We start from the raw sequence: 15,880 nt of genomic DNA on the forward strand, positions 1-15,880 counted from the left end.
AGGAAGCTCTATTCATTCACCAGGAGATTCCCTACGGTCTGAACGCTAACCGACACCCACACACACCCACACCCACACCCACTGAGTCCTTCCCACATGCACTGGTGGGAATAACACACAGGCACATCTGTGTTTCCACCTTTTAGGACAGCTACTGATGGTTATCGTGGTCAGCAGAGCTGCTGGTCTCCCGACTCTGGCTGGTCTCTCTGACTCTGGTCTCTCGCTGGTTTCTCTCGATTTCTCTGTGCTCTCTCTCTGGTCTCTCTCTCGCTCTGGTCTTTCTCTCTGGTTTCTCTCTCTCTCTCCGTTTCTCTTTATCTGGTCTCTGTCTGCTTCTCTCTCCCTGATATCTCTGTCTGGTCTGTGTCTCTGATTCCTGTCTCTTTCTCTGCGTTCCCTGGAATATTAGGGCGTTTAATGGGATTTTAATGGGAAGTGTGGAGGGAATGGGATCTCTGCTCCGACGTGCTCTGATAGAGCCGGGGAGGAAACAGCCTGGGCTCCAGCTCGGAACGTTAAGATAAAAAAGAAGGCAAATAAGAAAACCAGCTGAGAAAACAGGAGGCGAAGCGGGCCTTCTACAGGGCGGACGATTGGGCAAGGGATGAGATTCTGGGATTTGATAGGCTGGTTATTGAACTACCACAAGATCTTAAGGCCCTTTAGTGAGAAATTGCGGTTGGAATCGGCTGATAGATGAAGATGTATCTGATGGGAGTTAGGCCTTGATCAAATCCCATAGGAGCTTCTTGTATATAGTCTCTGAGAATTTTCTTGTTTTAAGTGTTACAGGATCTCACAAAAGGTTAAACCAAAGACAAACAAAGCAGGCTGAGAACAAAACCTTCCCTCGAAACTCAGTACCTCGCTTTGTGTGCTAAATCAACTCAATGTAAAAATGTCAATGTCGCACTCTCAACGGTCGTCACACAGACCTCAGCAACCAACGTTGCGACCAACATCTCTCATCTCTGTATCCCATGCCCTCCCTCCAGCAGAACCGCATTACTGGGGCACGGTCGTCATCGCCAACGTTAGCGCAAATCATCATTAGCATTAGCCGGCCGCTGAGAATAGCTCATCTGATAAAAGCGCGACAGAGACATTAGTGACATTAAGGGGGGGTGGGGGGGTGCATTACACACGCATTACACAGCCAAGCACATCAGCTCTCAGCCAGCAGAATCAACAGAGGGCTTCGGAACCAGGCCTGTCCCAGAATAACATACTACCTCGTAAACATGGTCGTCAAAAAACGCTACCTATTAAGTCGCTGAAATATAATACGTTGTACTTAATACCGTGCCTCTTAGGTCTTTTGTTTGTTTTAGCGGTCTGCTAAAGCAAGTGACCTGCAATATGTTAGCGAATGTACTGGAAGGGTAAGAAGATTGATGAGAGGGTTATCAGACAAACAACCACCTGGACACAAACGAAAGACAAGATGGACGCCACATAACTGATGTGTAGGTAGGATCTTCCCCTGAGGTGAGGAAAGCCTTGTGTTGAAGGGATGTGTGTGTCACGTCAACCCGCTATATCCGTTGTTGTGCTTGATAGAAATACCATGCCTGCCTATCCGCGGTGACCTTGACTGTCGTAGCGGCCTCTGGACCTGCTGCATGAACCAACAACCTCGGGGGTTCTCCTTCTAGTTGACACAGGTGAGCGCTGACAATAAACACCATCACGCTGGCGCACACACATCTCTTCGCTTAAGTGTCTTCGCAGATGGGATCAAATATGGAGGCTCTTTGCTTTAGAATGCTTGAAGGAGGGAGAAGGTTAGTGTGTGCGTGTGTGTGTGTTGGGATCCGACATAGGACTGATGGAGGCCTCTCCAACAGAGGGCCTCACTATTCCCTGCTCACCCCCCATGAATAAAAACACAGACACTAAATAGGCCCTTGTCTCTACAACCCCCTACAGTACAGGACATGCGCATACACACACACACACACACACACACACCGACAAAACACCCTCCCAGGCATAGGCACATACAGAGACACAAAGTCACCCCCCAACACAAAGCCATCCCCAACACACACACACACAGCCGTCTGCTTGAGCGTTTGGCCCCCCAGTCGGAGCGCCGGGCCACGGGTCACATGCTCTGGCCACAGCTCTGGAGACACAGTGCACAGGGAGGGGATGAGGGGATGCTTCTGCTACATTCATTTGCAAATCTGTCTTTAAAAAAAAAAAAAGAAGAAAAAAGGGGGTTAACATTTTAGACTTCCCAGATAGTCAGTGAAAGAGGTGAGGGAAAGTTTAGGGCCGAGGCTGAACGCTTGGGCAGCCGGGCAAAGGGAGCCATTTGATGAGAAATCGGATTGGGAGTTATTGGGAGTTACTGTTACCGGGCCTTGCCTTGTATTGTGAGGTTAACTGACTAAATACTAAATGCAAAACTCTATTCATGCAAAAGACAGTAATATAAGAAGCCTTAATATACCCTGTCTGCTTCTGAATGACTTTTACAAGTAGAAGTAGACAAGTAAAAAGAAAAAAAAAAGCCAGCCAACTGACTGAAAGCATTATTCTAATTACTAATGGCTAATAGCTAACGGCTAACTGCTAATGTGGCTATTGTCTGAGTGCTGACCCGAGACTGACTCGTGGTAATTGGGTTTGGTCTGTTTTGGGGGTCAAGCTGTTTTGTGGTATCGACTTTGTAAACATCCTCCGAACCTGCAGGGCAGGAGGAAGGGTGCGAGGGAACAAAACCAGAGGAAGACAGCTAGCTCATTTACGACTTCTGGTTTGGATTGAGGACCACGTGTTCCCTTAGCATAAGATAATGTGTACGCGTTGGCTTGTGTGTGTGTGCAGGTAGATATATATCAAGGTATATATATCAAGGTACTGTATTGTGTGTTTCTACGTATCCGTGTGTGCTATTGTGTTTTGGCCTATATGTGTGTGTGTGTGTGTGTGTGTGCGTTAGCAGGTCCTGTCCTGAGAGAATGTGTGTGGGCTCACTATAGGTGCTGTCTCTGTGATCCCAGGTGGGCCGTGGAGGTGTGTGTGTGTGTGGGGCGGGGGGGGGGGGGGGGGAAGTAGAGAGGGAGACACTCTCTACTTCATCTCTCTTTCATCCCCCTTTCATCGTGGCCGCTGCTGGAAAAGGAGAGGAGGGGGGAGGAAGTGACAACGGCAACGTTCTCTCCAAGACACCTTTTGAAGCTTTTCAGGTCCTCCAGACACTTCCTAGCTCCCAAGCTGTTGGACCCAGCAGGGGCGGGGGAGGTCCCATGCTCACTTTTAACTCAGGTGCAGGTAGAGGGATGCGTCTGGAAGGGAGGGGTGGAAACTGATTTGTTTGGATATCTCGTCTCTTTGCTCCCTCCCTCTGTGGTTGTTCCGTCTCTTCTCAGGTTCAGCGCATCGAACCCCCATTTGTTACTCACTCCTTCCACGCTTGGAACGATGGGGTGGCACTTCACTTAAGATCAGAACAAAAATGAAAAATGCAGTCCTACATTCTGCCTCTCTCTCCCCCCTTTTCTGTCTGTGGCGGGAGAAAGGGGTGTGGAGGATAAGAGGAGGACAAGTCTGGACATAACGCTTTCTTTAACTCCCCTCCCTCCCTCCATCTATTCCCCTCTTCCAATGCCCAAACCACACCATTTCCACCACTGACGATTTCCATTACAAACGCAAGTAATTAGGGATTATTTCCGTTTGCAGTCGTTTTATGTGGGACAGTCACACACACACATCATCTTCCTCACTGCAAAACATAGGTTGGATATGACAAAGATGGGACGCTCAGATGGCCTTCTGTTGCAACACACACACGTACGCATGCACACACACCTACTATCCGTGTGTATTCACACGCAGAAAAGGACACGGCTAGACGCCATCTTCAAGGTTACAACCACGTTCACCTTCAGATGGGACCTCAAAGGTGAATTTCTGAGCTTGATTTTAGTTTCAGGCAGCTAATGTGCAAACCTGCGTGTGTGTGCGTGTGTGTGAGTGGTGTATGTGTGGTACTGTGCATATGTGTCCTCTGTTTGTGTGTGTGTGGTAATTAGCGAAGCTGTGTACTGTCTATGTGGTTGTGTATGTGTGTGTGTGTGTGGCATTCTGTCTCATTAGGGTTAACAGGGGGATACGTACCTCTTTTGTTTGTTTGTTTTCCCCCAGTGTTTTTGTTCTGGTTGCTTTTAATTGGACCACATCCTTTAGAGTGCACATGGACCCAGTATTTGCTCTGGAACCGAGGTCTGAAATCGGTGTTGTTCAATCACATATGGGTGTGACAGAGTAAATGTATGTCAGCATGTGTGTGTGTGTGGGCTTTCTGTGGAGTCTGTGTGTGTGTGTGTGTATGTGTGGCCCCTTGGGCTAGGGGTATAGAAAACATAACACGGTGTGTCTGTGGTGAGTGTGTATGTCTGTGGGGTGTGTGTGTGTGTGTGTGGTTAATGATCCCCACGCGTCGCCTGTCTGTGTCTCCCACACCTCCTCAACGAAGCTCTGCTCATTAGCGGCGACGCCTGTGTGGATTAACCACACAAAGGCATATGGACCGCCGACGCGCACACACACACACTTAAACCACTAACAACGTCAGCACACAAAGCAAAGCCATCCAACATCGTTTCGGAAAGAAAACTTAAAATCATGAGAAATGGAATTGTGAATTTTCCATCAATTCAAACCAGGAGTCTCTCTAAATGGAGTGTGTGTGTGTGTCCCTTCCCACAATCCTGCTACCTTGATGTACATTCAGTCCAGAATCTGTCCCCTTCAACAAGTACATCAGATCCAGACTTCAGCTGTCTGTCTGTTCCTGGCCACATCAGCCTGTCAGCGTCTGCAGAATTCAGACTTGACTGGAGCAAATACACTCCTCGGCACACCAAACGCACACACACACTCCCTCCTGACCACAGCTTACACACACGCATGTGCACACTTCCACACACTGGGGCCGTCGTTCTAATTCAATCAATGGAGATGAATTACTTTAGGAAATCCAACAGCAGAAAACAAAGGCGCCGCGGCGAACACAGAACGGCCACGTTGAAAACGAGCTGCTGAGCCCTTTACCTCCTCTCTCCTCTCTTCCTCTCCTCCTCCCTATCTCCTTATCTCTCCTCTCCTTTTTTCTCCACTTCTCCTCCCCCTCCTCTCCCCAGCAGTCTTGCCCAGCAGCTACAGTTCTCACTCATATGATTTAAAAACTATTTGGAGTGCCCCACCAAAAACCCTCAACTTTGATAATGACCGGAAAAATTACAATTTGCCAGCCATTACGTCCAATCAGGGATGGAGGGAGTTAAGCAGGAAGAAGAGGGATGGAGTCGAGGGAGGGAGAGGAGTGATGGAGAGGAAGCGAGGAGGGCGGCAGAGAAAAGGGAGGGAGACGATGGATGGAGGGATGGAGAGAGGGCGCAGGGGGAGGGGAGGTGCTGAGAGTAGAAACAGATGGAGGAGAAGGACGGAGAGAAGAGGGGGAGAGAGGGGCTGGACCCATGGTGAAACTACATTGGAACCCACTGCCACCGTTCAGTCATTCGATTATTTGACCGTGTTTGTGGTTGCATGGCCCACGCCTGGTCTGAGACACTGTGACAGGTACCATGTTGAAACACCAGCCAGAGACTTGAGTGAGGTCTCTATGGTCCGCAGTCAAATTCAGCCCTGTATTCATCATAACTACACTGGGTTGTATGGGCCCTCAATTTCAAGTTCTCCCAGGATGAGGACGATGTGGATGGATGGATGGATGCATGGATGGATGGATGGATGGATGGATGCATGGATGGATGGGAGAAGGAGAGGTGGGTCTGACCTTTCTTGACCTTCTTGGACGCCTGTTTCTTCTTGATGAACTTGGCAGCTGACTCCATCTCCAGAGGCGGTTCCTCCAGATCGGCAGGAGCCTCCGCGATTGGCTCCACGCCACCTGAGTGACAGAGAGCAGAGCAGGGATTGAGCCAATAGTCGACAAAGAAAAAAGAGGTTCCGTTCAGAAAATTCCAGAATGGCAAGTAGCCCTGCCTTGATGTGGGGGAACATCTTTGGATTGTAAACTTGTATTGCCGGTAGATTTATTATCTGTTGGTTAAACATGTGCCAGGTCAAAATAGTTGTTTAATGGCGAAGTGAAACAGTGTGTGTGAATGTGTGTGTGTGTCACAATGTGGCTTCAATCCCCCGGATCAGACGGGTATTAGGGACCTCCACTGGCTGATGAATCAGACCCCTTGTGTCTCCGCCTCTCTTCCTCATCCCCCTCTCCTCCCGTCCGCAAACCCCAGGGGCTTGTGTCCAGTTTCACGCCACTTTCATTTAACATCCCAACACACACCGAGCTAGATGTGTGTGTGTGTGTGTGTGTGCGCTTGCGAAAGAGAGAGTAGAAACGTGCAAGATGGTTGTCCTTAATGAATGAGGGCAAAGCATGTGTGTTTTTGTGTGTGTTGTGTGTGTGTGTGAGAACGGTATGTGTGTGTGTGTCTGTGTGAGGGCTTTTCCTCTGGGCAGATCACCACAATCCCTGTCTAATATTTATTCTATGCTTTATAAAGACAAATCTTGTTCTGTTTGGGGAGCCCAATTGGATAGGAGGGCCTGTGGGTTTCCTCAAGCTGAAAGGCAACAGCCCCGCTCTCCTCCCTCCGGCTGGGGCTGCGCTCGTTTGAAATGGGACACGCCGGGCCCTTAATTGGGCAGGTGTGTTTTTCTAAGCTGGCCTCTTTTTCTTTTCTTTTTTTGGCGCTGTCTTGCAATTTCAGGGTGCCGGTTTACGTGTGTGTTTTTAAAAGGGGGGGGGGTGTAAATGTGTGGGAACAAGAAGTGTGTGTGTGCGGAATATGATGGTTTGCATGTATGTGTTTGGGTCAATTTGGGTCAATTGCAATTACAGTGCAAGTGTGTGTTTCCGTGAGTGTCTAGATGGGCAAGCCTCGACACTTGATAATGAGCAAGCAGAGCCCAATCTCTGTGTTGAGCTAGCACCAGAGGACTACTTCAGTGTGCTTCTAGATTTAGGGGACTGTTGTGGTGCTTTAACAGTCCATTTTTAAGCGGTTTGAGGTTGAAATGTCTAAGAAAGTGTTGGTTTGGGAGGAGAGCACAAATGACTGGAGGCTGGGATTTGGGAGCCACTTGGTTGTGGTTATGTTTGTTCAAATACAATATTTTGATTGAAACAGACAAACTTTTAAGAAAGACACTCAGGTTTTTTTTTTCCCCAAAGCATTCTTGCAATATTCACAACGGCTGGGTTGTGGTTTGGGTATGTCTGCTACTTCAGAAAGATGTGCTCCCTCCCTCACACACACCCCGACACCCTTTTTGTCACACAGTCCCAGTCTCCCCCCCCCCCCCCCCCCCCCCCTCTGCTCTGCATGCTCTGTGTGTGTGTGTGTGTGTGTAGAAGCAAAAAAACATGAGTGAGAAAACAACCCGTAAATCAAAATGTGCTACAAGGAGTACGAGGGTACACACACACGAGCACATGTGTTCACACTCACATCGGAGGAGACGCACACAAACAAACACACAGACACCCCCCTCTCATACGGCCACTTGCGCACACACACACACACACACATATAAAAACCACATCCCCATCATTAGCCTGGCTGAGTGAAAGAGAGAGTGTGAGAGAGAGAGGGATCCCAGACAGACAAGAGACAGCTCGCTCTTATCCTCCAACCCCCCCCCCCCCCTCTCTCTCTCTTTCTCTCTCTCACTGTCTCCCTCTATAAGGCCTCCCTATGGAACTCCTAACCGCATCAAGCAGAGGGAAGGTATCAACTAAAGCAGTCATTCACTCCGGAGCCCAAAGCCAGCTCCCCCAACTACCAGTCTGCTTCCTCCGCCCTCTCCTTCCCTCCCTCAGAAATAGATCTCTCTCCTTCACCGCAAGATCCTCGCTGGAATCCACCCAAAACAGCTGAGAGGTGAGATTCCCCCCCCAAAAAAATCTAGTTTACTCTGTTTGACACGTAGCCCCCCACCTCCTCCTCCTTCTCTCTCTGTCTCCATCCCTCTCTCTGTTACCCTCCTACTCCTCCTCCTCTCTCTCTGTCTGTCTCACTCTCTCCTTTACAACCACTACTCCTCCTCCTCCCCTCTCTCTCCATCCCGCCATCGCTTTATCTCTCCAGATAGATGAGGTCTGGGGAACAAAGGAATCCTGTGTTGACTCGAGGCTGAGATTTATTTTAGGACAGAGAACCGTCCATTTGTAGACTTGGTAGGGGTAGTAAATTAGAGATGTGCAAATAGGAGTGCCGGTTGACACACACACACACACACACACATTACTTACACACACACACACACACAGACAGACATAAGTAGAGGCTACATTCGCACATAACAAGCAGTGAGGCATAACGGACCCACACACACCTACTCAAACATCCCCCAAACCTTCCCCTGTCAAACAGTAAGAGGGAGACAGATTACAGGAGGGAGGGAGGAGGGGGTGAGGGTTTAGGGAGGTGACCAATAGTACATGAGATCTGGAGGTGGAGGGGGGGGGGGGGGGGAGGATCTACAGTCTATATAAAGCTGCTGAGATGCGGGGTGAGACTGTGCCGTGTCTCTCTCTCTCTGTGGTCTCCCAGTCCGTCTCACGGCTGACGCTCTGGGCATTGAGGTTTGTGGCGCCGCCTCAGGTGCAGTTCTGTGGAGATCCCACAGTCTGCCATGGAGACGGCGCAGGTTAGGAGTGCGTCAGTTCCTCTCCTCCTCCCACACCAGTGATCTCTCTTACAACGCCACTGAATGCCAAAACATCCATTTGAATAAATGCCAAATCGACAAATCAAGCTCATTTGTTTATAAATGCATAAATGCCGTCTGCACATTGACAGAAGTTTACGATGTCGGAAATATATTGTGCGTGCCGTACATATCTGAGGTGCTGGATGTTCCTGCCTCTACTCTACCTCCAGACGAATGAATGATTCGTCATCAAACCTGGCTTCGAATTACCGAGGTGTTTTTGAGACCTCACACAAAGACAGCCGGGGCTAATCCTCACATGCAGTTGCAGAGTTCGCAATGCGCGGGGGAGATGTTGAGCTCCACAAATCCGATTTTTGTCTCCGGGAATGTGTGTGTCTTAATCTCTCCCATCGCTACCCATTTTATTTTCACGCGACCTCCGTTTGTACCATCAGGCACCTGATTGGTTCTAGGGACCAGTCAAATCACTCCATTATTTAATTATTTTGCCCCCATGGTGGGGCAGGTCTCACCGACTTGTTGGTAAACTGCGTGAGGAAGTTCCCAAAGTATTTTCCTTGTGCCTGGAGCATTTGACGATCCCCTGGACCTCTTGGTACGAGACATATCTGAGTAAACTGATCCACATGCTGGCCAAGTCCACACTTCCTGTGGACGCGCTCGCAGGAAGTCCCACAGACACTGACGTCCACTTGAAAATACAGGACAGGGAGGGTCGGAAAGAGGTACACACACACACACACACAGACAGAAAAGCTCACCATGTGACCTAATGACAGAGCAACGCTAACAGTGATACGAGTAATGAAAACCATGTGATTAACACGACTGACACTGTACTGATATCATCAGGTGTTGCGCAGGCGGGGTGTGTGTGTGGGTTGGGTGTGTCTGCGTGGGGGGGTGTTTACAACGTGTAGCCAAAAACAGCTGTAGGTGATACTGACTGTGTGTGTGTGTGTACATCCGTTTTTTAAACATGAGGCAGATAACAGCTGTCGGTGGTACCATGTGTGTGTGTGTGTGTGTGTGTGTGTGTGTGTGTGTGTGTGTCAGCGCTCGTTCAGGAGTGTTTGGTAGCGTGGGCCAAGAGCAGCTGTAGAAACGGACCAAGATGATGTCATCCGTGGAAGACACAGGGTCAGGTGAGGAGAGGGGGAGGGGTGAGCAAGGGAGGGGGACAGGGGGACGCGAGAGGACAGGCTCTGTCAGGGAGACAGGACCACGTGGACAGGAAGTGACTCATCTTGGAGGGAAGGTCCTACAAGGGAGTGAGTGTGTGCGTTCGGGACGTTCAACATGGATGTTATAATCCACCAATAAATCTCACATGATTTCATTTACGTCCACACACACACACACACACACACACACACACACACACACACACACACACAGGTAAAGAAAGACAGAGATTCACTCATTTTCCTTGACTCTCTTCGCTTCTCCATTCCTCACCCACCCCACCCACAATGATGTGTGTGTGTGTGTACATAAGCCTTTTACTCACAGTCTTACAAACACACACCTTCTAATGAGCCAAGACAAACACACAGTAGGGTCTCCTGCTGGACCATGAAGTGGGGCTGGTGTGTGCGTGTGTGTAGTATGTGTTTTGGTTTGTTAGTGTGTGCGTGTCTAGTAGTGTTTGTGTGCGTTGGTGAGTGTGTGTACTCGTTCGTGTGTGTGTGTGTGCATGTGTGCGTTTGTGTGTGTCAGGGGAGACGGTTGCCGCCGGTGTTGTTGGAAACGTAAACAACTTGTGCGTTTACAGCCGATTGAAAAAGCAACATCTTTGGGTTTGGTAACAAATTACTGTTTACGTAAAGACTGACAGAACTGTGTATGTGCATGTGCGTGTGTGTGTGTTGGCGTCAGACCAAAGGTGAAGGAAGGAGGAATCGGACGACATCCCATTCCATCCATGTCTCTGTCAAACACACACACACACACACACACACACGATTGCGACCATGCGTGCACACACACACACTTCACCAAAAACCTTCCTGCTGATAAAGTTCTAGATGCAGTTCCTGTGTGTCGTATGTTCAGCAGGCCCTACAGCAGAATAAAACCATCATTTTAACCTCAGCATTTTCATCCATCAGTACTGTCTCCCACACCAGGAATCACACCAAACAACACTCACACAGCTTCACACACAGCTTCACACACACACACACACACACACACACACACACACACACACACACACACACACACACTTCACCTGTCAAAACTGGACAAATAGTCTTTACTCAAGATGCATGAATATGTTAAGCCTATGGTCCTCCAAAGGTTTCTTCCATTTTTCCTCAATGAGTTTTCCTGGGAGTTTGACAGCTTGAGCTTCCTTGAGGGTTTAGGTTGGCTGAGGGGCAGTTCTATGGGCATATATGAAACCCTCTGTGACATTGCTTGTAAAAAAAACAAAAAAGGGCTATATTATAAATTGTCATAAATTGGCTTCTGATTTGATTTGCACCCTTGTCTCCTGCCAGAGACTGTGAATGTGTGAAGCTCTAATCCAGAGTACTACAACCTGAGAGAAGGTGCTGGAAGCACTTGTTTATGTTTCCTTGCCTTGATCCATATTCATTAGGCTGGGCTAACTGGCTAACACAACAGCCTCTGTGTCCATTAATGTGTCTATTAGTCCACCTGTGTGTGACAGAGTGGAAGTGTGTATTTGCACATGTGTCTGGGGGAGAGTTTGTGTGGGTTTGTAAGTGTGTGTGAGTTTGTGTGTGTGTGTGTGTGTGTGTGTGTGTGTGTGTGTGTGAGACTAAGCTAATGACTGAATGAATCAGTTGTAGGTGGTGAGACAAGGCAAGTTAACCCAACAGGACAGAGAATATTATAAGTGTGTGAGTGTGTGCGTGTCTCTGTGTGAGTGTGTGCGTGTTAAGGCTATAAACAGCCATAGGAATGGGCTGCATTGTCCCCCCTCCAATCCTAAAATCTTGAACTGGGGTGTCCGGTTAATGAGGCTTTCTCCCAGCTAGGGATGAGTGTGGCCATCCCTGGAACACCAGAGAAAAGGCCAAAACACCCCCCCACACACACACCCCACACACCCCCCCCCCCCCCCGCCCAGCACACACCTGGCAGCAGGAGCGGCGTGGGCGCGTTGGCCTCGGAGGACAGGGTCAGGCGCCCCCCCTTGGCCAGGCGGTCGCACAGCAGGGTGATGTGCTTCTTGAGGCGCGAGGTGTCCCGGGGTAAGGTCAGCTTGGAGGAGGCCAGGGACAGGGCCTGGTCCTTGGGGCTCCGCGACAGGCAGGTACGCAGGAGGTGGGACACGGCCGCGTCCACGCTCTCCTCCCAGCCCTGGGGGGGGGGGGGGGGGGGGGGGGGGGTGAAAGACAGAGGGGTTAGTTAAAGGACAGATAGGGAGGTTAGTTAAATATGCAGCTTCATATAATTCCATGAATTTCCAGATTGCATACGTCTGAAGCTACTAAGCCTCTATACTGGTTAGAATCCCCCCCCACATCTCCATGCTACTCTATGAAGAGGTGCCTGCTAACCCTCCACGGGGTGTAACAGTGCCCCTAGTGGCTGTGCTGGGGTGGTGTCCACCCGTGGGTTTCCTGGGTACCTGGTGGGCCCTCAGACGGTGTGTTTACCCTGCTACTGTCTCCTCAGTCTGTCCTGTCCCCGACTAGTCTAAACACACCGGCTGAGTCTCCCACGGGAGGGACACACTCTCTCTCTCACACACGCACTCTCTCTCTCACACACGCACTCTCTCTCTCACACACGCACTCTCTCTCACACACGCACTCTCTCACACACGCACTCTCTCTCTCTCTCTCACACACGCTCTCTCTCACACACGCTCTCTCTCTCTCTCACACACTCTCACACACTCTCACACACTCTCTCACACTCTCTCACACACACACACACACACACACACACACACACACACACACACACACACACACACACACACACACACACACACACACACACACACACACACACACACACACACACACACACACACACACACACACACACACAGAGAGAGGACACACACCTGCACTGAGGTCTACAGACATGTCAGTGCTGGTTCAGTGTGAGACTATCTGGCCGACACACACTTCCGTTAACAATGACGTAAATGTAAAACGTGCGCACGGACCCACACACACACCAGATACAATGTCATTTGATAGACGAGCCAATTATGAGAACTATTCAGTGGTGAAACCCTCCAATAATCCCTCACTCTTCTCATCTGTCTCGGAAAGAGAGGGGGATCTTGTCTGGCCATCTCCTCTGAAGACTCACACCCACACACTGTCCCAACGACCCAACACACACACCTACGGAGCTACCATACCACACAAATACACATGCACTGACCTATCCTGACAACAGGAGCACAGTCTTTCGGTGACACACACACACACACACAAACACACACACACACACACAAGGTCCGTCTCTCAGAGTAGGATGCCTGTGGGTGTTGACAGGTGCCTGCCCCTAGTGTCCCCTGCCGCCACTATGATAGGCCCTAATGAGCCTTAATGACAGGTAATCAGCCCTGGAGGGGTGATGACAGGGATGGCCCCGATTCACTGGCAGAAGGAGGGGGGGTAAATAGAGAGGGAGATAGAGAGATATAGAGAGGGATACATGGAGACAGACAGAAAGAAAGACAGACTGAAACGAGAGAGTAGGGAGAGGTAGAGGGGAGGTAGAGGAGGACTAGGTATGGGAGAGAGTGTTTGTGTGTGTGTGTGTGTGTGTGTGTGTGTGTCGATGTGCGCGAGTGACAGGAAGGAAGGAAGTGAGGGAGGAGAAAGGGAGAGGGTGGAGGGAGAGAGAGACAGGGAGGAGACAGGTAGGAGGGAGGGAGAGGGTGGAGGGAGAGAGAGACAGGGAGGAGACAGGTAGGAGGGAGGGAGAGGGACGAGGGAGAGAGAGACAGGGAGGAGAGAGGGAGATACTGATGAAGGGATGGGAAAGAGAAGAGAAAGCAGAAGAGACTCTCTCTCTAACAACAAAGTCTCCACAGGCCGCCCCTCTCCTCAACACCCAACATTCCAGCTCCAACGGCCGGTCTCTGAGGAAACGCAGGATGACAGGACGGAGCGCGGTTTGACACTTGGCCAGGAGAGCAGAGCTGACATGCCTTGCTGTGATATTACAGCACCTCCATCAGAACCCCCCCCCCCCCCCTTCCCCCCATTCGCAACAGCACAGTCCCACCACCTACTGTAAAAGCAGGTCAAAGGTCACTGTAGGGTACAGGGTGCGGTTCGGATCGGGGGGGCCCAACGAGGCAGGAGACGGGTTGACGGAAGCAGGGAGAGCGTCTCCTTCCACTTCCTTGGCAACGTAGCCAGTCCCCTCTGACCGGACCATTTTAAGTCACCCCCCCCCCCCCCCCACACACACACACAAAAAGCTACTTAAAATCGGATTTCTCAACTTTCCAGAAGCTGGAAGGCTGTCGAGGAGGTCTGAGTCAGAGGGGAGGTCCCTGGGGCGGACAGCCTGTGATGTCAGGATGTAGTGTCATGGGGGATGCTGCGGGAGAGGAGCCTAACAGACTGCAGCGATCCAGACAGCCGTCTCTCAGGCGACTGGGGAAGTCATTTCAATGTCGGGCCGGTTCTACTGGTCAAACTAGCGTGATGTGCGGTCGGCCTGGCGCCGGGAGAGCAAGATTCCTTGGCTACGTCACTGAATGTCGAAAAATGTTTTTTTTTGTAGAGGCTAGATTGAGAGTGATGTTTTGGAAAGACACATGCATGTTGCTATTCTTTATATGCAACAAACTAGGTAATTTAATGGTATGAAGATTTACTTTGACCAAAATGTACAGATATTTATACAAAAAGCTTTTTTATATATAATTTTTTTATTGTCATCTTAGGCCTATATATGGAGAGCATGCTAACATTATATTCATGTAGGAAAATGCCCTTCAGTCCGTGATTGAGTGATTGATTGAGTGCTTTGAATTCAAACAATGAAAACCAGATGCATGTGTCTCTAAAAATGATAAAAGGCTAGGTGTTTCCAAACATTTGACAGGCATTGTATGATGACAACATATTTTTTCCCTAAACGTTTTAAACATTTATTGCATCTCACTAATCCTCTCGGTCCGCTGAGGTGTTTGATATCGCTTCACGCTGCCGCGACCGAGATGAGCACTCGTTTCATGTCAAGGTAATAAAGCTTAAGATTGGAATTTGACTGGAGGGATCATTATGGAGAAGATGATGGAGCAAGACGCGAGGAAGAGAGGAGAGGAGGAGAGGTGGTATGGGTTTCTGAAAGTTGACAGTAATGTAAACATTAGAGAGAACGAGGTGCAGGAATAGAACAGGGTCAGATGAAGTCAGCAGCTCTATTCAAAGTCCAGCAGAGAGAAGAGAGAGAGAGAGAGACGGGAGAGTGAGACAGAAGGATAAAGAGAGAGAGAGAGAGACAGAGAGAGAGAGAAGGGTAGGAGGAGAGCGTTCTGGTTGGCTGCACCGGTCTGCTGGTCGGGCCAAGCTAAACGAGCTCCCCGTCAATTAGCAGAGACATGGGTTTCCTGTGACACTCCTCCTCTCCTCCTCTCCCTCCTTCCTGACTGCCATTTCTCTACCGAAGCGAGAAAAGCCAATCAAATTAACCCTTTTCTTCCCTCATCCCTCCATCCATCCAGTCCTCCCACGTCCCCCACTCCTTTATCCTTCGGCCGAGGAGCGTCACTACTCTGCCACGTCTTCCGTCATCCCTCCTTCTCATCCGGTTTTCTCCTCCAGGTCTTCAACCCCGGCCCTCAGGACCCACTGTTCTGTGGGTTCTAGATGTTTCCTGGCTCCCAAACGACCCTTCATTAGAATCAGGTGCGCAGGGAGCAGGGAAACGTCTAGATCCTACAGAACAATGGTTCCCCGAGGGCCAGCGTTGAGAAACCACTGTTCTCGAGGGAACATGCTGGTAATTTCTCCATTCGACCCCTGTTCACCTCCATTCCTCGCTCCTCTCGATCTTCTGTGGTTGTTTTAGGACTCGGGGGGGCAGGGAAGGTTCAGTGGACGTGTGTCAATAATGCTAAGTGGCCTCCTCTCCTTCACTCTTCTCACTAATCCACCGACGGTTTGGTTTTCTAATCCCACCCACCACTCCT

At 49.9% G+C, this 15,880-nt stretch overlaps 1 protein-coding gene across 1 annotated transcript in view; it reads right to left on the reverse strand.

Annotated features, from left to right (window-relative positions):
• Positions 1-2,110: 2,110 nt before the first annotated feature.
• Positions 2,111-15,880, reverse strand: part of bbs9 (Bardet-Biedl syndrome 9) — a 65,336-nt gene continuing 51,566 nt past the window's right edge. Inside the window, exons 21-24 of the mRNA XM_062466188.1 lie at positions 11,838-12,063; positions 5,816-5,929; positions 2,612-2,697; positions 2,111-2,131 (exon numbers count right to left, since the gene is read on the reverse strand). Coding sequence (XP_062322172.1) covers positions 2,111-2,131; positions 2,612-2,697; positions 5,816-5,929; positions 11,838-12,063 — 447 coding nt within the window. The remainder of the gene's footprint in view (positions 2,132-2,611; positions 2,698-5,815; positions 5,930-11,837; positions 12,064-15,880) is intronic.

This window comes from Osmerus eperlanus, chromosome 7 (assembly GCF_963692335.1).
Source record: "Osmerus eperlanus chromosome 7, fOsmEpe2.1, whole genome shotgun sequence".
Taxonomy (NCBI): domain Eukaryota; kingdom Metazoa; phylum Chordata; class Actinopteri; order Osmeriformes; family Osmeridae; genus Osmerus; species Osmerus eperlanus.